The 24,046-nt window shown below is 37.5% G+C and overlaps 1 protein-coding gene across 2 annotated transcripts in view; it reads left to right on the top strand.

Moving 5' to 3' along the window:
- The first annotated feature begins 70 nt into the window (after positions 1 to 70).
- Positions 71 to 24,046, top strand: part of exoc3l4 (exocyst complex component 3-like 4) — a 26,315-nt gene continuing 2,339 nt past the window's right edge. The window contains exons 1-14 of one of the 2 annotated variants that reach the window (XM_056471126.1): positions 71 to 519; positions 2,329 to 2,619; positions 2,856 to 2,936; positions 4,479 to 4,706; positions 6,270 to 6,888; positions 11,475 to 11,592; positions 11,690 to 11,815; positions 12,359 to 12,459; positions 13,090 to 13,188; positions 15,682 to 15,805; positions 19,626 to 19,748; positions 19,850 to 20,002; positions 20,082 to 20,200; positions 23,411 to 24,046. The exon at positions 23,411 to 24,046 is cut by the window's right edge and continues 2,339 nt beyond it. In XM_056471126.1, coding sequence (XP_056327101.1) covers positions 2,355 to 2,619; positions 2,856 to 2,936; positions 4,479 to 4,706; positions 6,270 to 6,888; positions 11,475 to 11,592; positions 11,690 to 11,815; positions 12,359 to 12,459; positions 13,090 to 13,188; positions 15,682 to 15,805; positions 19,626 to 19,748; positions 19,850 to 20,002; positions 20,082 to 20,200; positions 23,411 to 23,627 — 2,373 coding nt within the window. In that variant the 5' untranslated portion in view covers positions 71 to 519; positions 2,329 to 2,354 and the 3' untranslated portion in view covers positions 23,628 to 24,046. Of the gene's footprint in view, positions 520 to 547; positions 1,140 to 2,328; positions 2,620 to 2,855; positions 2,937 to 4,478; positions 4,707 to 6,269; positions 6,889 to 11,474; positions 11,593 to 11,689; positions 11,816 to 12,358; positions 12,460 to 13,089; positions 13,189 to 15,681; positions 15,806 to 19,625; positions 19,749 to 19,849; positions 20,003 to 20,081; positions 20,201 to 23,410 lie in introns of those variants that run through there. The other variant, XM_056471125.1, reaches the window with a different exon arrangement.

Genomic DNA, 24,046 nt, shown 5'->3' with positions numbered 1-24,046 from the left:
TTAATTATTCACAAGAAAAGAAGATGTTTCAGCCCTTTTGTACCTCTCCCACAGTGCTTACACTAAACAAACAAAGACTCTTCCTATAATTTAACCTACCAGCAAGTCACTAAACTTTTAAAATAATTGCAGCAACAGCAGTTCCGGACGGTATAGGGGAGGCTTAAATGGTAATAAACTAGGCTACAGTAAATATTAAAAACGTGAGCAGAAAAAAAAAACTGTTGCTATTACTTTTGAATTCTCTCTTATTATTGCTGAAAAAGTAAATGACATTTGTCTAGAGTCTAACATTAACTGTTTAAAACATAAACAGTTTTTTATTTAAAGAGAAAATAGCACAGTGTGCTAATAGCGTGTAGCTCTTACCTGAGACTTCGGTGAATGCTTTCTTTAAAAAAATTGCAATAGCCTGAAAGGCAAGGACTAGTTTCACTTTCACCTAAACTACACAGGTATGGACACGTAGGACGGGAATACTGCATTGTAAGTCTTTTATCCCAAGAAAAACTGTATTTGGTGAGTATCTTTTTAACAAAACGCATGATTTAAAGCAAAACAAACATGCAGCCAATAGACATTTAACGTTTGTAGCCAATATAGGCTATTACTCAGTGTTTACCTCAGTTTAGTGGACAGAACGTGAAATATCTAGAAATATCGCATTTTAATAATATTGTTCAATGTTTAATATATGTATAAAAACCACTAAAACGCTTTGTTAACTCCTTATCTGTATATCTCTCACAGGATACAGGAAACTAACGATACTTTGCATAACTATTTTTCGCTCTCATTTGTAGACAGTTGTATTTCCATAGATTAAAGGAATCTGAAAGTGATGTGTAATCATTTTACAAAAATAATGAAATCAGTAAATCTTGTATAAAACTCTGCGCTGAATCTGAAACTATACAAAGATTTGACCCGCCTGCGCTCATGCGCAGCGCACATTCCGCCTTCGGTGACGTTTCAAGGTGAATATGAGAACCTCTGTTGGAAGAGTCAGGGATTTTCTGTAGTTTCGCACACACGGGAAAGTTAGCCAGCTGTGGTTAAATGTCGCGTTAGAAGGTGTCGGGGAAGTGTGTGCCCTCCTACATTTAAGTGAAAGTACCCTGACAGACTTTGGATCTCAGGTGAGTGTGGGGCGGGCTTTGTTTTACAATGCCATGTTAACAAACATAACAAATATGTAGGCTATTGTTGTAAAGAAATGGTGGTTTGTTTTTAAACGATTATTAGAACTAAGTGACCTTCAACCAACAAAATCTTCAACAACATTTAGTTATTTAGTTTGGAGCTGAGATCTTGTTATGCCTCGGTGACTTGTTGCTTTAGGTAGGCTACACTATTTATTTAGCTTATAGAATTATAAAGGCAATGTTTCCTTCATAACTTCATAACTTACAAGTAGCCTATTTAACCTCTTTAAGTGAAAGAACGTGCTCAAAGTGCATACAAAGTACATGTAAATAATATTTTATTAAAACTTAAGTTGCCCTTACAAAAGAATAACATGTATTTTTAATAGCCTATACTATAATAACCATTTATTTTACTCTGGCGCATTGACTTCCTTTTGTAACCACAGTTTTAATACAAGTCATGGTAAAGGTTATTTGCAAATCCAGTTAATTTGTTATTACCATCAAACATGACAAATTTAACATGTTTTTTTGCAACTCTAAGCACAGTTTTACCAGTATTTCTGGTTAAATTATGGTTTAAGTCAGTGCATCAAAAACATGTTTACTGTGTCATGAGTTTATTATTTACTTGAACAGCGATAAAATAGGGCATTAGAGTTCAGTGTAAGGAAAGGGGAAGTTAAAAGAACTGGACATTGTGTGTGTTGGAGGGGGGGGGGGTGGATTTCAATGAATTGAATCTCTTTAAAGTTACATTTTAGTTGAAACAGTTGCTCTTTTAGGCAGTGTAAGAATGTAAAATGGATACTACATTTTCACTGAAAAACAGTCTGACGTTATTTATTTTATTTATAGTATAGTGACATTATTTACATTAGTAGTTTGCATCAGTAGTAATGGTCTATTAACAGATCTGTAATAGAATTGAGTAGCTTTGTAAATCACTTTGGATAAAAGTGTCTGCTAAATGTAAAAACAATATGAGTTCATGTTTTTCTGTTGTTATGACATCGTACATGATTCCACCTGAGTGAAGAAAAGCCATGTTGTCAGTAAATAAAAATCTCCATAGTTCACGATGTCCCTGCTGATATATTCAACAGTTGCATTCTCACACTTGGCTGTAGCCAAACCCATTCAACTTTTCTTTAAAGTTCTTGATATATATTTCCTGCAGGCTTGATCCAACTTACATTTGCCAATATGGCAGAAACTGCAAAAGAAGAAGTAAATGAAGAGAATGAGGTTAATGACCTACCAGAATGGGATGAGGATGCAAAAGAGAGTTTAAAAAATGGTGGAGAACATATGGAAAGTCCAGTCAAGCAAAAGGGCACTGGACTTATGAAGTCATTCAGAGCAAGTTTTAAAAAAGTGGCCAGTCCAATGAAAAACAAAAAGCCAGTGGATACAAACAACGGACAAAGCCAGATCTTAAATGCTCAGTTACAACCGCTGCGCTCTCCAAGTAAGTGTATAAACCACTTGATGTGGTGTAAAAATATTGTTGTTTTTGTAGCCTGGGGTGGTAAAACAGAGTTAAAGTTATTGTACTTATAAAGTAGAGTAAACCAGTTTTGTTTTACTAACTAGTATATCAAAGAATTAAGGAACCATGTGAAATGTCTGCTTGTTAAACACATGGTAGTTGCATTTATATTTGCTTTTGATTAGATTAAATATCTCACATGTTTCTCTTTTTAGGCTTGAGCACAGGATCTCCTGCACAATCTTCCTTTCGAAGTCCAAAGACAGAAAAACCTCCTCTTACCAGAACTATGTCAGGTGACTGCTCTCTGCATGTCATTAGATTCATCTCTAAACAAGCAAAATGTGATTTAGGCTATCATGGGTGGATGTTTTATTGTTTAATCTTTACTAACAATTTAGAAAGTGTTATTGCTTAAATGTTTTAGGAGTTAAGCCATAATTGTCTTTAAATTATAAATATACATTAATTAAATAGGTCTAAAACGGGAAATACAGGTGCTGGTCATATAATTAGAATATCTTTAAAAAGTTGTTTATTTCACTAGTTTCATTCAAGAAGTGAAATTTGTATAATGTATATGTTCATTCCACACAGACTGATATCTGCTGATTATAATTGACAACTAATGAAAACCCCAAATTTAGTATCTCAGAAAAAAATATCTATATCTGTGTGTGTGTGTGTGAACAATATCATTCGAGTAGCAGTGCGATATGGCAATATATCAGCACTGGTGGGAGGCATGTGTTAGCACGAGGCCACAGGCAGAGTGCCTTAGTGTCTCACTAGTGATGATATACATCCATATTGCACTGCTACTCGTCTGATTATTCAACAGTTCGATGGCATAATCGTGTATGTAAAAAAGAAAATCAAACACGGACAGTCTCTTCTGCCATTCCTTTACATCAGAGCACCAGAAACCATTGCTACTTCACCAACGTCACTTAAGATATAGTATTTGAATGATTATCTAGCATAATGTCTAAAGTGATGACAAAACAGGTGATTTTGCTCACATTTAAGATTATAAGGCTGAACAGCATGAAATGCCATCAGTCAACAGAGATTTCCCAATATTTCTCTGTTGCAATAAGGATATCACAATAATTAACCCAGAAAAAGACAAAGATTACTGTTGTTTTTGGGATAAGGAAAAACGCTAAACACATGCGGCCATTACTTCTTTCCTTCTTTTTACTGAACAAGTCTGCAGTAAGTCAGGCATTTGTCAGCGATTTCTCAAAACCTGTAGGCAAATCAAAATTGGGGCTAAAGTCATGCAGTCTGAACTCAGCATAAGGTCTTATTATGCAGTCTCTGCCGCCATCTTGTAGATGGACAACGTCAACCATCTTTGCTCTCCTCAATAACAGGCTGATGGATGCTGATGCACTGTATCCCATAAATTATAATCATTTAAAATAGGCACTGTCTCTATAAATAAACTACATAGATGCAATCTAAACAACTACATTCTTCCCTAAAAAAGCCTCAAAAGTACATTATGTTGTCCAACAGCTGCAATATTTGTCAAACTGTAGTAAGTTTATAGATCTGCTGTCATTCTGTGGGTGAAGTAATACAGAAGGGTGAGGAGGCTGTACGAGTTCTGATATTGCAGAATATCGCACAGCTATATGCCAATCAGATTCGAGAACCAGACAGAACTGTTGTATGTATGTGTATATATATATATATATATATATACATACAAACAACATGTTGTAAATATACATACAACAGTTCTGTCTGGTTCTCGAATCTGATTGGCATGTAGCTGTGCGATATTTTCTGTGTATATATATATATTTAACTGTTAATTTTATTCTTAGATTCTGATGTTACAACAACTAGTACACTGCCAAAGAAGGGGTCATCGATTAGGCGGAGTTTGGGTCTGAGTAAAAAACCCAAACAGGAACCACTTGTCACTGTCACAGAAGCCTTGCCTCCATCAGAAGAGCCAAAACCAGAGGTTGTTGATGAATATGAAGGTCAGAGGGTATTGGAGCTAAGAGACACATATGTTCTGCCAGAGATCCCAGCTATGCCTTTGTCAGGTATGATTATCTGACAAGTATAAAGTGTGTCTAATCTTTGGTTTGTTGACAGAAGAGCTTTTTACAACGTGGACTATTGTTGTTCAAAACCCCACTTTAACATAGAAGCAAGGTTTCCCTGGTTAACAAGGCAAACCCTGCATTGTGGTGCTCTGCAATTGTGTGAAACTATATCTGGTATTAGAATGTTGGTAAGAATGGTTAGATTATTAGAAACCAAAAGCCAGTTGCATGTTTTATATTCAAAAGCTCAGTTATGAGCATATTTGGAACAGATGTGAATATTAATGAGTCAGTGCCTGATGCTCACACACACACACACAAACACACACATGCAAAATACTCATACTTCAGTTGTCAACTATTAGCTAGTGGGAGTGAGTGAGCTATTCTTATGCTACACAGTAACTTAGTTTCCTCCTAGGCTAAATTATAATTATACTCAACAGAAGGGGCTGACAATGATGTGTTTAGAATTGTATGTTGTGGGTTTAATGTATATGAACACACAGACAGGAATTAAAATCAACCTCCACATAAACAAATGAGTTTTTGAACATGTATTAAACACTCATATTACATTAAACTAACAAAAGATACAGTTAAACAGACTTTATGCCTCTCTGGGGTGTGCTAAAATTCAGCAGTTTGCATGCTGATGATGGGCTGTGATGAGATGAGATACTCCATATCTATTGCATTACATGGGAGCTCTATGATGCCAGTCTGGTTTACCAAATAAGAGTCCCACATGCATAGTAAGTTTAATAAAAGCTTAGATGAACCTAAAAATGAGGGACAAATATTGTTGTAATCTCACTAGGAAACGATGTAGCCAATCAAATGCTGCCTGGGGCATGCATATTAATAATCTCATGTGGATCATCACAGTGTTTTGCTTAGATTTGCCTGTTTTTCACCGGGATTTTACACTCACATTATTTACATGGGAATTTTAAAACAAGCAAGGCTCACGGTATCTTGTTTACGTCCACTGAACTTTTATTATTCAGCTTTGCCTACAGTAAGTATATTTAGATTTTCATTCTATAGCACCTTTAAATAAAGTAAAGTAAACAAAATTATTATTCTTTATTTTATAGTCGGCGGTTCATTCCGCTGTGGCGACTCCTGAATAATAAATGGACTAAGCTGAAAAGAAAATGAATGAATAAATTTTATAAATCTGAAATGATGGTACAGTAAGTAATATATAATTTGATTGCAAAACAAGATTGAAAATCTGCTCATATGAACATTAACCCAGAATTTCTGAAAGTCAGTGTTAAAGAAAACATGGGTACTATGGCTAGATACTTTTAGAACTGTACATGTGTAAACATGTCTTGGAGTGAACTCAAAATGCAAGTTCAATGCAAGTACTTTGTTCAGTATCTGTGAAGAACATCACATGTGCTGACATTGCCCTGATCAGAAGATTATATTCAAAATCAGGCAGAGATCTAACAAAAGATTCCACACTGAAATATTGTAACTGCTGATGCAAGTGTTTTGTACTTACAAGATTTTTCTTTTTGACCTTTATTTTCTGATTTGCTGCAGTTATGGAGATTAACAAACTGATAGAGATGGAAGTTTTAGAAGAGGCCTATGTGAATCTACTCTCTCTACGCCTGGAGCTTCAACAGCAGCGTAAATCTCAGAATCAAGAAGACTGTCCCATTGAACTAGTCCATAAAGAGAAAGATCTCAGTTTGCTGTATGGTACACTGCGGAATAAAATGTCTGACATTGTACGCAACTCAAGTGCTCTGCCTTCTCGCAATAAAGAACTGCTGGTGTATGTAGCATATATTATCCTTGAGGAGGAGAAGAGACAGGATGAGCCAGGAGCGATGCAGGGATGGAGGGAATCATGGAGGGATGCGGTTCGAGATGGGGTTCGAGATACTCTAAAGAGAGTTCACCTGGACAGTCGTGAACAGAACATTTCCTGGCTGGCTGTGCACCTGGGGCTTCTGGGTAAAGCTATACTGGAGGATTTGGAGAGAGTGAAGACTGAGCTTGTGAGCTCGTATCCTCCAGACTTTAATGTTCTTGAGACATATGTTTCCTGCCATCATGAGGCTGTAGAAGAGCATTTAAAGAAACTTCTGGAAAAAGTGACGGAGCTGAAGGATTATTATGCTCTTCTAGATTTCATTATTCATCGCTACCCCAGGTAGGGTCAGTTCCCTTTCTGTCAGTCTTTATGATGTCATGTTCATTTAAAAAAATTGCATTGCAATTGCCTCTGACTGAATAGCCTCATTCTGCAGAATACAAGTCACATTCAGCAGTGGTTCGCTCCTCAGAGCAGTGATCCATGCTTGGTGCTTTTGCTTTTAGAGTTAATATTCGCTAATAGAGCAAGTTTGGGCTGTGAATTGCTGACTTACGGCTGATTTATACTTCTGCATTAAGTGCATATGGACGGTCCGGCGCAGCCTTTGCATAGTAGCATACTGTTCAACCTGGCTGACGCAAATGCTGACGTGCACCTCTCAAAAAAAATGTAACTACATAATGTGATGCCACATAGCGCAAGCTCAGTGATTGGTCGGTTTGGTAGCGGTGATGAGTGTGTGCTGGGCTGAGAGCCCAAGAGAGCAGCGAGCTCGGTGGAGCGAGTGTTTAACAAATTTTGAATCCTGTGGAAGTTTTGTGTGCGGACATTTTTTGCTATTTCTGCAGAGAATTTTGTAAAAAATCTGCAGATTAATGCGACATCATTTTGGGAGTATCGTAACTCAAAACTTAATATATGAAATAAAAATTATTTTTTACAATGGAACTCCATCTAGATCCACTTATTTGGTAAACAAAGCAAGTATCTCATATAATATATCTACTAAAAGACAGAAAATATTATTTTACAAACTTTATTGTAAATAAATCAAATGAACACTTTTATATTAGACAATATTATTACTGAAATTAATTTAAAAACTGAATAAATATAAATTTACACACATTTACACAAGTAAATAAATAGACTCAATGAGGGGCCAAAAAACTGCAGATTTCTGCACGCGCAGATTCTGTGAGGGCCTACCTAAGATTAAAATTATTGTATGTCCGCTGGTTCCTGCCTCTGAATGTGTGAGTTTAAACTACTTGTAGAGTAAGGTAGCATTAAAAACACCTGCGAAGAAACTCGACACAGAGGAATATAAAAACCCACTGTCAGCTAGCATTCAGGAAGTGCTATTGCAGAGCAATACAAACAGAATGGCGAAGTATAAATGCATGACTGCATGCAAGCCATACACCATGGGTTATGGCGATCACTTGACGAAAAAGTTTAATTCAGCTTTTATATGTCTAGGTCTAGAGCATTTGTGGACGGTTTGTGCCTGCATGACCAGGGCTATGTTGTGGTTGCAACTGAATATCAAATCCCGTCCATGTCAAGTTAATGATGCTGGTCTATCCTATGATGGATCCCTTCATGCTTAACAAAGTTGCAAAGGATACTATCAGACCCTGTTTGGACCTTGTCTTTTGATAGGCTGGGGTTGTTGTTGTTGCTACTATAGAGGCTTTCTTGATAGGACCTTGACTGTAGTGGTATTTCCATAGCCTAGAGCTGTTGGTTGTGCTTCTAGCCTTGTACTGGATTTGGATGATGAGGGCAAGTCTGTGTAAGTCAGAGTTGTCAAATATATTGACTTCGGTTAATTTTAAAAGCAACTAACATTTGAGCATGGTCGAACAGGTTCTTAAACACAGCTAATTGACCATTGTGTCCACATGCTCAACAGATATAACTGTGATTGGCTCTGAAGTTCATCATGTTACCACTGTTCACCAAGTGCAAACACAGATACATGGATACTGGATCAAGGCCATAGCACCAGTGTCCATTTATATGTGTCCATTCTTGGTGAACAGCAGTGAAGATTGTTGAAGTGATGACCTTCAGAGCCAATCGCAGTCATATCTGTGAGCACAATGGCCAATCAGTTGTGCTTTAGAACATGCTCATTAATCTTTTAATGACAGAAAGTCACATAAATCAACTCCCAGTAAGGTGTATTCTTGTCCACCATCTCATCCACTGGAGTCAGTAGTAGTAGTAGTGTAAACTATAGGGACGCACCGATCCCGATACTTGGATCAGATATCGGTTTGATACTGCATATTTTTGCTGGATCGGGTATCGGCCAGCTGGTACCGATCTTGCGCGTTTGCTATATTCTGTGTAATTTATAATCCAACAAAAGCTACGAAGGTAACCTATTATAAGGCACTAGAAAGTTGTCATGTAGGCTACTATATCCCAAATGTTCTGAAGCCATTCTATAGTTTAATGTGAAGCACAGATGTATATTCAAGTGGTTAAATTCATGTTCACTTCAATGCTTCCCTCCGCTGCGCCTGTCAGTCCTTTTCCATTCATTCACAATTCAAACTGTGTGTCTCCTTCATGACAACACAAAAAACTTTCTCCAAGACTATTTGTTCCTGTTAATATAAGTAATCAGTTGAGAAATGCATTTAGTTTTGCATTAAATGGGTTTATTTTGACCTGCAACTTGGAGTTGCACTGAAATCATGTTGCACTGTGTCTGTTACATCAGCAGATCGCATTCACAGCACTGGAGTAGAGAGGGTTATTACCTGCTCTTCACACACAAACTAGGCCTACCTGAAACTTTAAATGAGAAAAGGCTCAATAATACATTGGACAGATCCTTAACACACTGATTTCTCCCCTTTGTGCTGCTGTTTTATAAGTGTCTGTATACCGGAGGGCTGCGCGCTGTGTCTCAGTGATGCATCAAGCGCTTCATTCAGGCACCGGCTGCGCGGACGCGACATGCACCACTCTGTAAGATTATTCTTACAATATGTTTCTGTTCTCTCATCCTTCCGACTGAGTTTATTCCTCCGAGGGGAATACTTTAAGTACTGCGAATAGTTTGTAAAACCTGGCTCATTGCGGTCAAAGTAGTTGATTAAATTAATAAAAGTGAAACTGACAGCCCGGCGCATATGAATTGTCATTAGCAGAAATTTAGCTTAATATAAGCTACTCTGAAACTGTGAATATTTCACTGTCATTATATATATATATATATATATATATATATATATATATATATATATATATATATATATATATATATATATATATATATATATATATATATATATATATATATACTATATATACTGTATATATATATATATATATATATATATACTGTATATATATATATATATATATATATATATATATATATATATATATATATATATATATATATATATATAAAATACATAAAATTAACATTTTATTTAACAGACCAGTTTATCATTTTGTTTAGCATTAGCAGACCTTGTTTTGAACTTCACCTCAAATATTCTTGTTTATTTTGTAAATAACTGACCAACAGATAGACATTAAAATTACCAACAAATTATACCAAATGAAATTCGTTTCAAGAAGACAATTTTTCAGACAAAAAAACACAAATCTTTCAGACATGCTTTCAGTTTCTCCATCTCAAGTAAAATTAAAACTGGCCTCAGACAGTTTAGTCTGCTTCAAACCTACAGGAAAGTATCAGACTTTGCTAAAAGACTGATTATTTTACCATGGATTATGGTTAATAGTGGTAGCCTATTACAGATTTCAAAGAAAATTTTTAATATTAAAAAGGAGACAAGCTGGTCCACAACAGATCAGATCAATGTCATAATGAATATTAACATAATGTTGCCCATAGTTTATAGCAAGCATCATGTTTAAATTGTGCTGTCTGTCATATACAGTAGGCCTATAGGTCTGTTATTTTTACTAAAGAAGATGTTTTATTTGAGTTCATCATCAGAACTATAGAAACTGTATTAAGTTAATAAAAAAATTTAAAAAACGGCACAGTATCCGGATCTGATCTGTATCGGTCGATACTCAGAATTTTCGTATCAGATCAGTTTAAAAAAAAGGTATCGGTGCATCCCTAGTAAATTATTATGTGCCATTCACATCCTGTGGTGTTTTTTTGCACTACCATGACCATGTTCCTTCTACTTCCAGCTGAATTATTCCTGGACCAAGGCCTCCCTTGGTTTGGATGAGATGGTACACAGATGGCCCCAGGCCCCCAGGTTCTGCACAAGTGTGCATTCCACCATGTGTTGTCTGCTCATACAGATATTGTATTGTGCAATTGTGCATGGTCAGAGAAGACAAGTAGCAGGTCATGTTGGTTGGGTATTACTAGCTAAGCATACCGTTTCAGGCCTGAAGCTCTTCATAACACTTTATTTATTTCTTAGGGACAGGACACAATATGGGGCCATGAGTGGTGTTTTTGTGAAATTAAAGATTGTTACACTCTGTGTACCTTGAAGGTGTATATTGCTGCTTATCATGATGCATGATGGTTCCTGAGAATTACTAGGAGGCAACTCCCCTTATGTTTTTGCAATATGTATTTTCACAAACAGCTTTCTGTGCATGGCAGGTCACTGCTATAGTCTTCAGTGTCATATGATGCTTCAGACACATTCTTATATGCAGATTAAATGCTTAAGACACATTTTTGTGTGATTAGTAGTGTTGATATCCATTGTGCTAGCCCATAAAATTGTAAACAGTAAGTCATAATAATAAGTAATGAGGATATATTTTATGTGTGACGAAAGAATTTAACATTTGTGTAATGAGAAAATTAAATTGATAATATAAGTGTATATGTATATTAGGGGTTACAATTGTGTCTATTTCTAAGACAGTATTAATTGTGGTTTCCACAGTGAGAAGATAATGGGAAGTACATCTCTGCAGCCAGAGGTGAAGGAAGATAATAGAGCTCTGCCACTGGACAATGATTTCCTTAATCAGATCAAAATGAAATACTGCAGTCGCTTACAGGTAAATGAAAAAGCACATGTCACCTAAAACTGTAATGACAGTATGTTGTAGATAACAGATTTTCTTAACTGAGTATCTGCTCATGTTCTCTAAACAGGTTGATATGCGAACATCACTTGACAGGGTTATTGAGTTGGAGAATGAGGAAATGTGGAAGGAAAGAAGAAAGCCAGAGATTGATGAGGGAATTTACAGCTCACACATTGACATGGACATCTGGACAGTGAGAATACACACTTTCATGAATAGCTCATTGGCTCTTGGTTTTAGTTGGAAGACCAATGAGTGTTAAAGGAATTTCCCACGTTGATTACTGTTTACATGGCCACACACCCTGAAGGTCATTGGTTTACCAACAGAGGGCAGTACAGGACCTTTATCTTAACTTATAATAGGCCTTGAACATGTTAGGCCACCTAAATCACACTCAATGTATGAAAGTCATTGCTTTATATTTCAAATAAAGTAACAAGCACGTTAAAGAAAGATGACCTAATCATGCTTTTGAAAATCAAATTGTTTTTGCTTGTTATGAAAAAAAATACCAATTGGTGGGTTGTGTTTGTAATTATTGTAATATGCTGATGTAATTGTACATTCTAGTTATAAGTACATTCCACTTGCCACTTGGTGTAATTCATGTATTTTTTAAATATATTTCAGTGACATTCTGACTTGTTAAGTGGTGTGTGTTTTTCAGTCACCGCGATTAAAAAACAAGTCAATAGAAGAATGAAAAAACACATTAAGTTGTTTTTCTTCCCAGAATATTCAAGGGCACGTACAAGGGTCTAGAAGAATCGATGTGACCCTGGAGAAGAAGGTTGTGCAGTCCTGTTTGGATGAACTGAAGAGCTTTCCTAAACGGTCTGTCATAACGCATTAACATGCTAATTACCAGTTTCATAATTCTGCAGCTCTAAAAGCTTTTGTATATGCAATCAATATTTTCTTAATTAAAAACTTAACAGATATATCAGCTATTTATAGGGCAATTTGACAATTATTGGAGTAAAAAGGTTAGCATATCATTTTCAGTTTTCCTTTTTGCCAGTTTATTTTTTATGTAGATTAAAGGGATGGTTCACCTAAAACTGAAAATTCTGTCATCATTTACTGACCCTTCACTTGTCACAAATCTGTTTGAGCTTCTTTCTTTTGTTGAGCACAGAAGACAATGCTTTGAAGAAAGCTGGAAAGCTGTAACCATTGACTTTTTCATAATATTTAGTGATCTTGATTTTACTATGGAAATGGATAGTCAGAATATCTTCTTTTAGGTTCAGCAAATAACACATAAAGGTATGGAATAACTTGAGAGGCAGTAAATAACGAGTACATTTTCATATTTGGGTGAACTATCCCTTTAACATGCATTCCCATGATTATTTCCCCTTACTTTTTGGTCAATCAGGTGATTTTAAAACTATTTATTTTTGGGAAATGCTAAATTTTATGTCTCATTTTATTTCTCTTTTCCATTGACTGTGTATGAAGGTTTGAGTCAGCGTTTGTGGAGTCCAGCAGTGTTTTCTCGAACTCCTCTCTCTGGGCAGAGTATCACATCAGCTACATCAACAGCTTCAGTGACTTAAAGTAAGTCTTTAACAAGTGTATTTTAATCAAAAGTACAATTACACACAGTAGAAATCAACATAATACACAGCCTGCTTTGTAAATCCATTTAGATAGATTATGTTTGGATAATGCCAAAAGGTTTTGAATAGCTAGAGGAAGCAATTTGTCAATCTATAATCTCAAAAGCAGCTTAATTTGAGTTTCAGCTCAAAATCACTCAGATCAGACACTAGTGGTTACACATGAATAAAACAGTATACACAAATGATCCATCACGTGGTTTCTAGGAATTTAGGCATCAAGGCTATGAGGCAACTGTCAGGGAAAGTCCCTGATGCTTGCCGTGATATTATTTTGTGAAACTCAAATGCAAACAAAAGGTCTGCCTCTATTCAAATGAAAAACAGGTTATATCAAAACATTTTCACGTCACAATGATTTGTAAAGTATTACAAAGCAGAAAATACTGTATTATTGTGTTCATTAGTATGTTGCACATCTTTTAATCATTAAGTTTAATAGCTACAACCCAAATAAGTAGTACACTACTGTTTAAAAGTGTGGGGCAGGTTTTTATTGGTTTAAAAAAAATTGTTTACTAAGGTCCAAATTTAGGCATGTAGACATGGTCAAGACGATCTGCTGCAATTCAATCCGAGCATCAGAATGGGGAAGAAAGGTGATTTAAGAGACTTTGAACGTGGCATGGTTGGGCCATACTCAGACAGTCTGGTCTGAGTATTTCAGAAACTGCTGATCTACTGGGATTTTCAAGCATAACCATCTCTAGGGTTTACAGGGAATGGTCTGAAAAAGAAAAAATAACCAGTGAGCGGCAGTTCTGTGAGCACAAATGCTTTGTTGATGCCAGAGGTCAGAGGAGAATGGCTAGACTGGTTCCAGCTGATATAAAGGCAGCGATAAGTCAAATAACCTCTTGTTACAACCGAGGCCTGCAGAAGAGCATCGCTGAACACACAACTCGTCCAATCTTGAGGCGGATAGGCTACAGCAGCAGAAGACTGACACTCCTGTCAGCTAAGATCCAACCCGGTACTAGTGAGGCTACAATTCGCACAGGCTCACCAAAATTGGACAGTAGAAGATTGGATAAACATTGCCTGGTCTGATGAGTCTCGATTTGAATTGTTGGACCATGTCCATCCCTTTATGACCACAGTGTATCCATCCTCTGATGGCTACCTCCAGGAGGATGTATAAAATGTGAATAATCTCAGACTGGTTTCTTCTTCTCGTAACAATGAGTTCACTGTACCTAAATGGCCTCCACAGTCATCATATCTCAATCCAATAGAGCACTTTTGAGATTTGGTGGAACAGGATATTTGCACCATGGATGTGCAACTGACAAATCTGCAGCAACTGCGTGATGCTATCATGCAAATATGGACAAAAATCTCTAAGGAATAGTTCCAGTACCTTGTTGAATCCATGCCATGAAGCATTAAGGCAGTTCTGAAGGCAAAATGGGGTTCAACCCGGTACTAATATAGTGTACCTAATAAAGTGACCAGTGAGTGTATATTGTAATGCATACATTGCATATTTTAGTATTTTAAGTTAAAATTATATTTGTCAACATTATTCTTTTTGTGTAGTTTTGAAATTGTAAAATGCATTAAATGTGGCTTTGTTTAAGACTAAAAGCATGACTCCAAACCGTTTAAATGAAAATATATATTAAAATACATTGACAAGTAGTCAATAGTTTATTCATGGGTGAATATAGAGTGTTTGTATTTATCCGAATGGTCATATGATTATGAATTATCATACTATTACACTATTGTGACTTTTAATCTATTAAAAATGTTTCTGCGAGACAGAATCAATATAGCTTTGTAGAATTACTGGTTTTGTGCTCAACCAGATTAAGCAGTGAAGATTTTACACTACAATCACTATACTAAAATAACTCTTGCCTAAACTCTGTCTATTCATTCATTCATTCATTTTCTTTTCGGTTCATTTTCTTTATTCATCAGGGGTCACCACAGCGGAATGAACCGCCAACTTATTGAACATATGTTTTATGCAGCAGAGGCCCTTCCAGCTGCAACCCAACACTGGGAAACACCCATACACTCTTGTATTCACACCCACACATACACTCTGACCAATTTAGCTTATTCAATTCCACCTGTACTGCATGTTTTTGGACTGTGGGGAAAACCGGAGCACCCGGAGGAAACCCATGTCAGCATGGGAAGAACATGCAAACTCCATACAGAAATGCCAACTGACCCAGCTGAGACTCGAACCAGCAACCTTCTTACTGTGAGGCGATTGTGCTACCAACTGTGCCACTGTGACGCCCTAAACTCTGTTTAAATTAAGAGAAATATTGCTGCGTGTTTGTATTTTTAATGCAATAGGAAAATTGCCTTAGCTGGATAAAAAAAAACATTAAAAAACACAAAATATAAACTATTTAAAGGTTTTTGTTCTGGCCAGCTGACATGATTATAAAACTGTATTTTTGTTTTTCAGAGAGCACATGGAGGGCTATAAGCAAAGCTGTCAGATTCAGCTGGAGCAGGTTCGAAAAGAAATAGATGGACTGACCACCAGACTGAAGCAGACTCTGATGGAGCAGTTCAAAACAGATGTCAAGGTGTGAAACTGCTTATTGTCATTTCTTTTTCTTATTTTTTAACATCGACAATAGAGGGCATGGATGCCTAGCACCCACTTATTTCTGATATTCTAGCCCTTATTCTAACAGTTGAAGTCAGAATTATTAACCCTCTTGAATTCTTAACCCCTTGTATATTTTTCTCTAATTTCTGTTTAACAGAAATAAGGTTTTTCAACACATTTATAAACATAATAGTTTTAATAACTCATTTCTAAAAACTGGTTTATTTTATCTTTGCCATGATGACAGTAAATAATATTTTATTAGATATTTTTCAAGATATAGTATTCAGCTTAAAGTGACTTTTAAGGGAAAAAAATATATGAAATACTGTGAAAATTTCTTGCTTTGTTAAACATCATGTGGGAAATATTTAAAAAGCAAAAAAAAAAACTCACGGGAGGGCTAAAAATAATGACAACTATATACATAGACAAAAAAAGCCAACATTAAACGTATAAAAAGAAAATAAATACTTGTTATTGTCAGTATTACTCTATATTTGGTGAAATAATTGCTCATCTTATCTATAGAAACATTATAATTTTAAAAACACCTATTTTGCCCCTTGTTCGAGGTGTAAGATAAGGCTTTTGTGTCTCCAGAATGTTTCTGCAAAGTTTCAGGTCAAAACACCCATCAGATTATTTATTATACCTTTCTTAGTCTTGGAAGTTTATGCTGTTAGGTCATTGTAGCTGTTTTTGTTGCCTATGCCTTTAATGCAAATAAGCTGGTTCTCCCCACCCACCGTTCCCATGTGCCTGTCAGAGCTGTAGCCTTCACGCAGATAAACAGCACAGTGACAGACAAGCAGATCTCGCTTAATACAGTAAAAACTTTCCCACTGGTTATTTGATGTATTTGTTGTGGAGTTGATTTAAGCCTTTCTGCAACGATGAGTCACACACAATGTTGTTATAAAGTTTGTGCGTGTACACACACGTTTAGCTTTGCACTGTGACAGGATACACATTAGGGGTCATTCGTTCATTTATTTTCTACCCTTTTCCTGGGCCGGGTCGCGGGGGCAGCAGTCTTAGGAGAGAATCCCAGACTTTCCTCTCCACAGACACTTCCTTCAGCTCCTCCAGGGAGATTCCGAGCCGTTCCCAGGCCAGCCGAGAGACATAGTCCTTCCAGCGTGTCCTAGGTCTTCCCCAAGGCCTCCTCCCGGTGGACATGCCTGGTAGGCGTCTAGGAGGCATCAGAAACAGATGCCTGAGCCACCTCAGCTGACTTCTCTCGATATGGAGGAACAGCGGCTCTACTCCGAGCTCCTCCCTGGTGACAGAGCTCCTCACCCTATCCATAAGGGTGCGCCCTGCCACCCTGCAATGGAAACTCATTTCGGCTGCTTGTATCTGAGATCTTGTCCTTTCGGTCATGACCCAAAGCTCATGATCATAGGTAAGAGTAGGAACGTAGATTGACTGGTAAATCGAGAGCTTTGCCTTTCAGCTTAGGTTTTTCTTTACCACAACGGACCAGTACATCTACCGCATTACTGCTGCCGCTGCACCAATCCGCCTGTAAATCTCACGCTCCATCCTTCCCTCACTCGTTAACAAAACCCCAAGATACTTGAACTCCTCCACCTGGGGAAAGGACTTTCCTCCAACCTGGAGATGGCAAGCCACCCTTTTCCGGTGGAGCACCATGGCCTCAGACTTGGAGGTGCTGATTCTCATCCCAGCCACGTCACACTTAGCTCACGTTAGGGGTGTCAAAATTAATTGTTTCTTCGGTGCACCGCAATGCAGATGGGGACAATTCAATATCAGTTCAGTAATAGATCATAACATTATTACGTACTGATGCCATATATCTCCTATGCTCGATGTTATAGTAGAATACTATGGTGAAGGAGGCAAGAGCGAGTGAATAAAACGCTCCTACTACTACTAGAACACAGTTCAACTGCTTGTGAGTTTGCTGGAATGTCTTTCATTGACACTGAAGAAGGCACAGCACACGAGCCGCTATTTCACTAGAAAGAAATGCTGTAAAAATCAATCTCTGCCTCTCTCTCTCTTTGGACATTTGACCCGCTGGTGTGTTCGTGAGGTAACTTTTCCTCTTCTCTTGGCTGTTAAATCGATACTTGTGGATCCAGACACGAGCGTACCTGAGGTGCGAGTTTTCTCCACTGCATATATTACGGATTACCTGTGATAACCGTGTATTTTGCGCATATAGACTGTAACCCTGGCGGTTCTTCTTGCTTCACTCATCGGTGAACAGTGTTTTCATGTCTAAAGCCAATCACAGCCCTTTCTGTTGAGCGGGTGAAGGCAATGACCAATCATAAGAGTGTAAGACCTCGATCAAAAAGCAAACGGGATAATATTTACGTTAGTTTATTTGCCATAAATGCTCATGCTGTCTTCTGTGCATGAATTGGAGTTTTGTTTTATACATTCAGAAAGAGTGTTTTCTTTGAGCAGGTAAAATTAAAGGTACAGTTCATATATCTTACTGCTTGTATTAAAGGACAACGTTGTATTACAAATAATAGATAAATATTAATATATTTATAGATTTTAATTAAAAAAAATTCTTGTGTTGTGCAGAAAAAATTCTAATTATGTATGGAAAGCATCGTCAATGCATCGTGATGCACCGAGATATCAAATTGAACCGAATCGATGGCATGATAATCATAACCAAATCAAACCGTGAGACCAGTGTAGGTTCACACCCCTAATACACAATAATATCCACTGTTGTATAGACACCGGTTATGTACAAAATAAATCTGATTTAACGTCCACAAACTGGGATTGAAGTGTCTTCTTTTATAATTGTGCTGGCTGTGCTGTTGAATTATGTATGATTTTAATGTCCTTATTACAAATTTAAAAATGTTTTTAACTTGTAAAACTTATTCTTGGGCGACGCAGTGGCGCAGTAGGTAGTGCTGTCGTCTCACAGCAAGAAGGTCGCTGGTTCGAGCTTCGGCTTGGTCAGTTGCCATTTCTGTGTGGAGTTTGCATGTTCTCCCTGCGTTCGCGTGGGTTTCCGCCGGCTGCTCCGGTTTCCCCCACAGTCCAAACACATGTGATATAGGTGAATTGGGTAGGCTAAATTGTCCGTAGTGTATGAATGTGAATGAGTGTGTGTGGATGTTTCCCAGTGATGGGTTATGGCTGGAAGGGCATCCGCTGCGTAAAAACATGCTGGATAAGTTGGCGTTCATTCCACTGTGGTGACCCCGGATTAATAAAGGGACTAAGCCGAAAAGAGAATGAATGAATGAACTCATTCTTGATCACATTTGATGATGATTGGTGAACACACCGAGCTGAACAGACTTTTCATTCCAGTTGCTTTGCACATGTCCTGTCTTGTGGATATAATTATATGCGTTACTAGAGAGACATGTTAAAACGTGTTTGTCAATCAATTCGGTGGGCGGGAAAACCGCACTCCTACGTCACGTTGCGGCTGGCCTCAAAATGAGAGGGATTTGGATCCTATTTTAACGTCAGAAATGTAAAAAAAGACACTTATTGTGTTTATATCACTCCAATATGACTCTGGACACAATATTACTATACACAGTTCTGTCCAAACAGCTTCAAAAAGTTGATTTTTTAAGTTTACTGTAATATAAGGGAGTTGACACACCAAGGAAATATTAATAATCAGTGCCATACAGATTCTAACACAAAATTATATGATGATTAACTTTAAATAACTGAAGTATAAAAGTAAGCATTGATGTCTCTAAATATGCAGTTCAAATTTATTTTAAAAATTAGCTAAGTAAGTAACAAAGAGCTTCTGTTTGTAGCCATTCCTCAGGAGACAGATGACAGGAAAATGGTTTTCATTTGATGAAGACTTTTCACAGCTCACCACCAGAATCAAGAGTCTTTCTGAGCAGAGCAAATACATGAGTCCAAAATATAGACAGGTGAGACTGCAGCTATTTTACTTCATGTATATACACAGACATGATATTTTTCTGATACGTCAATGTTTCTCTCTTTATTTCATTTGTTTATGAATTTTTAGGCCTTTGTGAATGAAGTTCACTTCTTCGTGGTGAAGGAATACGTGTCTCAGTTGATGAAGAATAACTACTCATGCAAAAACAGGAAGAATGAGACGGCTGCTGCTAAAATCACAAAACAGTGGGAGGAACTGGAAGAGATTTTCCAAGATATGGTACAATCCCTATTAAGCAATTTGTAACATTGGTGTTTTTTTCTATAACTCTCTAACATCTGCCTTACGTTTTCTGTAGCATTCTACTTCAGATTGGCTCTATTCAGTTGGGAACCAGCTGAGTCAGATCATTGGGTGCAAAAAAAGTGATGTAAAACTTAAGCTAAATCCACTGGTTGAAAACTATCCTGACATCAGGTGAGAGACAAATTCTATTGTTTAGGTTTACAGTGGTTGTGAATTTAAAGGTCCATTTTTACGTGTACACTACCTGACAAAAGTCTTATCATCGGTCCTAGTTGTAAGAGCAACACATAATAACTTGACTTCTAGTTGATCATTTGGAAAAGTGACAGAAGGTAGAATTTTCTTATGAATCATCTGTTGAACTGCATCCCAATCATCACAAATACTGGAGAAGATCTACTGGAACCAACATGGACCCAAGATTCTCATAGAAATCAGTCAAGTTTGGTGAAGGAAAAATCACAGCCGTAACACATTCAGTATGGGGGTGTGCGAGAGATCTGCAGAGTGGATGGTAAGATCAACAGCCTGAGGTATCAAGACATTTGTGCTGCCCATTACATTATAAACCACAGGAGAGGGCAAATTCTTCAGCAGGATAGCGCCCTTTCTTATACCACTTCAAACTTTCTGAATGCAAAGTAGGTCAAGGTGCTCCAGGATTGGCCAGCCCAGTCACCAGAAATGAACATTATGAAGCATGTCTGCAGTAAGATGGAGGAGGCATTGAAGATGAATCCAAAGAATCTTGATTAACTCTGGGAGTCCTGCAAGAACGCTTTCTTTGCCATTCCAGATGACTTTTTTAATAAGTTATTAGAGTCATCGCAGAGATGTATGGATGCAGTCATCCAAGCTCATGGGAGTCATACACAATATTATTATTTTTCCAGTGCACATGACATTATATTCTATACTGTACAATATTGATGTTAAGTAACAAGACTTTTGTCTTGGCCTTAAAGTCAGACTTTACTGTCCTAATGAAATAATTAAAAATGAAAGCATGATCATATTTTATTTCGGTCAAATAAGCGTAATCTAGAGGCTTTTGCCTTTCATATAAGCCACTTCTGATACCAAATAATCAACTAGAAGTCAAGTTATTATCTGCTGTCTGTAAAACTTAGATAGGTGACAAGACTTTTGTCAGGTAGTGTGTCGAGTACACATGGTAGAACCAGCGTAACCTTTGCCATATCCCTCTGCAGGCCTTGACTAACACCTCTCAAAAAATTTAACTACATGTCATAATGATGCAAGTGCAAGTTTCGTGATTGGTCAAATTGGTATAGTTGTAATGTCTGTGGGCGGGGCCGACAGTCATGGGAGCCCGAGGTGGTGTAAGTCTTAATTTCCACAGAGGAGCTCCGGAAGGATATTTTTATTTTTGGTTCATTTTATGATTAAAGTTGTTGAATGATCACCGGTTTGAACTACATGGTGGCACAGTGGCTCAGGGGTTAGCACTGTCGCCTCACAGCAAAAAGGTCGCTGGTTTGAGTCCCGGCTGAGCGAGTTGGCATTTCTGTGTGAGGTATGCATGTTCTCCCCATGTTCGCATGGGATTCCTCTGTGTGCTCCAGTTTCTCCCACAGTCCAAAGACATGTACTATAGGTGAATTGAATAAGCTAAATTGGCTATAGTGTGTGTGTGTTTGAGTGTGCATGTGAGTGTGTATGGGTGTTTCCCAGTACTGGGGAGCAGGTGGAAGGGCATCCACGGCGTAAAAAATATGTTGGAATAGTTTGTGATTCATTCAAAAGACTAAACCGAAGGAAAATGCGTATTTCCAGCGTAAACTCAAAATACTTGCTAAGAAACTCGACAAAGTGGAACATAAAAACCCCACTGCCCACTAACATTTCGAAAGTGTTATTGGAGAGCAACATAGACAAATGACAGAAGTTAAATGCTTATGTTGCTGCCCATCTCTGTTTTGGGTTTTCCCAGTTACTTCAGTAAGCACTTTCAGGCTGTTTTTTTCGGCTGCCCACACTACTGAATGTCCTTCTAAGAGTGCTGAACCACATCTTCTTAGCCCCTGAAAAGGGTCTTCTGAATGGTCTTTCAGACTTTTAGTTATTTTTTTAATTTTCAGCTTCTTTTGACACGGTTAACAATTCTGTATTAATCAACAGCCTAGGCTCTTGGGTTTGTCTCTCTGCGACAGTTCTAAAGTGATTCCAGTATTTTTTATCTTACTGGAAATATGTGAGGAAATATGTATACCTCGCCTCACAACAAGAAGGTTGCTGGTTTGAACCCCAGCTGGGCCAGTTGGTATTTCTGTATGGAGTTTGCATGTTCTCTCATTGTACATGTGGGTTTCCTTCGAGTGATCTGGTTTCTCCCACAGCCCAAAGACATGTGGTATAAGTGAATTGGATGAATAAATAATGGCCGTAGTGTATGAGTGTGTGTATAAATGGGAGAGTGCATGGGTGTTTTCCAGTGCTGGGTTGCGGCTGGAAGCGCATCCACCACGGAAAACATACAATTGTAACGAGTGGATATTTGAGTTACTGTTACCTTTCTATCAGCTGAAACCTGTCTGGCCATTCTCCTCTGACCACTGGCATCAACAAGGCATTTGCACCCACAGAACTGCCGCTCACTGGATATTTTCTCTTTTTTTGGACCATTCTCTGTAAACCCTAGAGATGGTTGTGCATGAAAATCTCAGTAGATTAGCAGTTTCTGAAATACTCAGACAAGCCCGTCTGGCACCAACAACCATGCCACTTTCAAAGTCACTTGAATCACCTTTCTTCCCCATTCTGATGCTCGATTTGATCTGCAGCAGATCATCTTGACCATGTCTACATGCCTAAATGCATTGAGTGGCTTCCATGTGATTGGCTGATTAGAAATGTTGCGTTAACAAGCAGTTGGACAGGTGTACCTAATAAAGTGGCCGGTGAGTGGGTATGTATTTATGTTTACATATCTATGGCTCCGGATGGCCAGTCCTCCACTACACATTGGTTCCACATTCATTTCAAAGGAGTGCTACCCTGTGCTAAAATGGCGGCTCTATTGACACATTCCTTCCAACAGACAATAACAGCATAGGCGACATCTAATGTAAATTTATCTATGCTACTTGGCGAAATCAGTTCGTCAATTCGAACACACGTCAATTCATAGCTTTTTGTATCTTATTAATACAATTTACTGCAATTTGCTCATCCTCTAATGGCGGTTGTGTTTAAGGTTGGTGGTTCGTTGCCTCACTTCCTTTTAAAAATTGTACATTTTTGTACAACTAAACTCATGCATTAGCCACTTAAGCTACGTAGATAGATCACTTGACGTTAAGGTGTAAATTGGGCTTAAGTCTTTCATTTTTATTTAACAAATGCTTCTCCTGTTTTCAGAAAGAGTCATCTCTCTGCAGTGCTGTATTTCCGAGGAATAATAAGAGGCAGGGAAAAGCATGTTATCTTACAGCGCCTGGCAGAGCTAAAACAGAGCTTGGGGAATTCTGGGAATAAAGAGCAAGCTCTCTTTAGTGAGATTCAAGCTTCAACAAACACAGACTGTCTGGCAGGTACACCCTTCTCCTGTCTGTCCTTCATCATGCCAGACAGATAATCTTAAGAAATGCACTTCAATAGAAGTGGGAGAAATGATTGCAATGTTTAATAGTGAACATATGCCCTATAATTTGAGCATTGAGTAATGTTTCATGCCTCTGTTAATGCTTAATAGACTTATATTCTTACTTGATGATATGGTACAAATGAGCCTTGATGAGCATTTACATATTTATTATTGAGGATCAGATTTTTAATCCTAAAGAATTAGCTAAAGGAGTTAAACTGGCTTTATGAATTCAAAAATGCTTGTTATTAGTGACACCAGTGGCCATTAAGTGAACTGCAGTCTGCAACCCTTGCTTATTACTGTTATATCAATTAGATTTTAAGTATATTTGAGAATATAGGCTATATAGATATTGATATGTATGATTATAGTTTGAATTAATCTCTTTTTTGCAAACACATTGACAT

Source organism: Danio aesculapii, chromosome 13 (assembly GCF_903798145.1).
Source record: "Danio aesculapii chromosome 13, fDanAes4.1, whole genome shotgun sequence".
Lineage (NCBI taxonomy): Eukaryota > Metazoa > Chordata > Actinopteri > Cypriniformes > Danionidae > Danio > Danio aesculapii.
The sequence above is the reverse complement of the archived record's forward strand: the minus strand, read 5'-3'. Positions and strand labels throughout refer to the sequence as shown.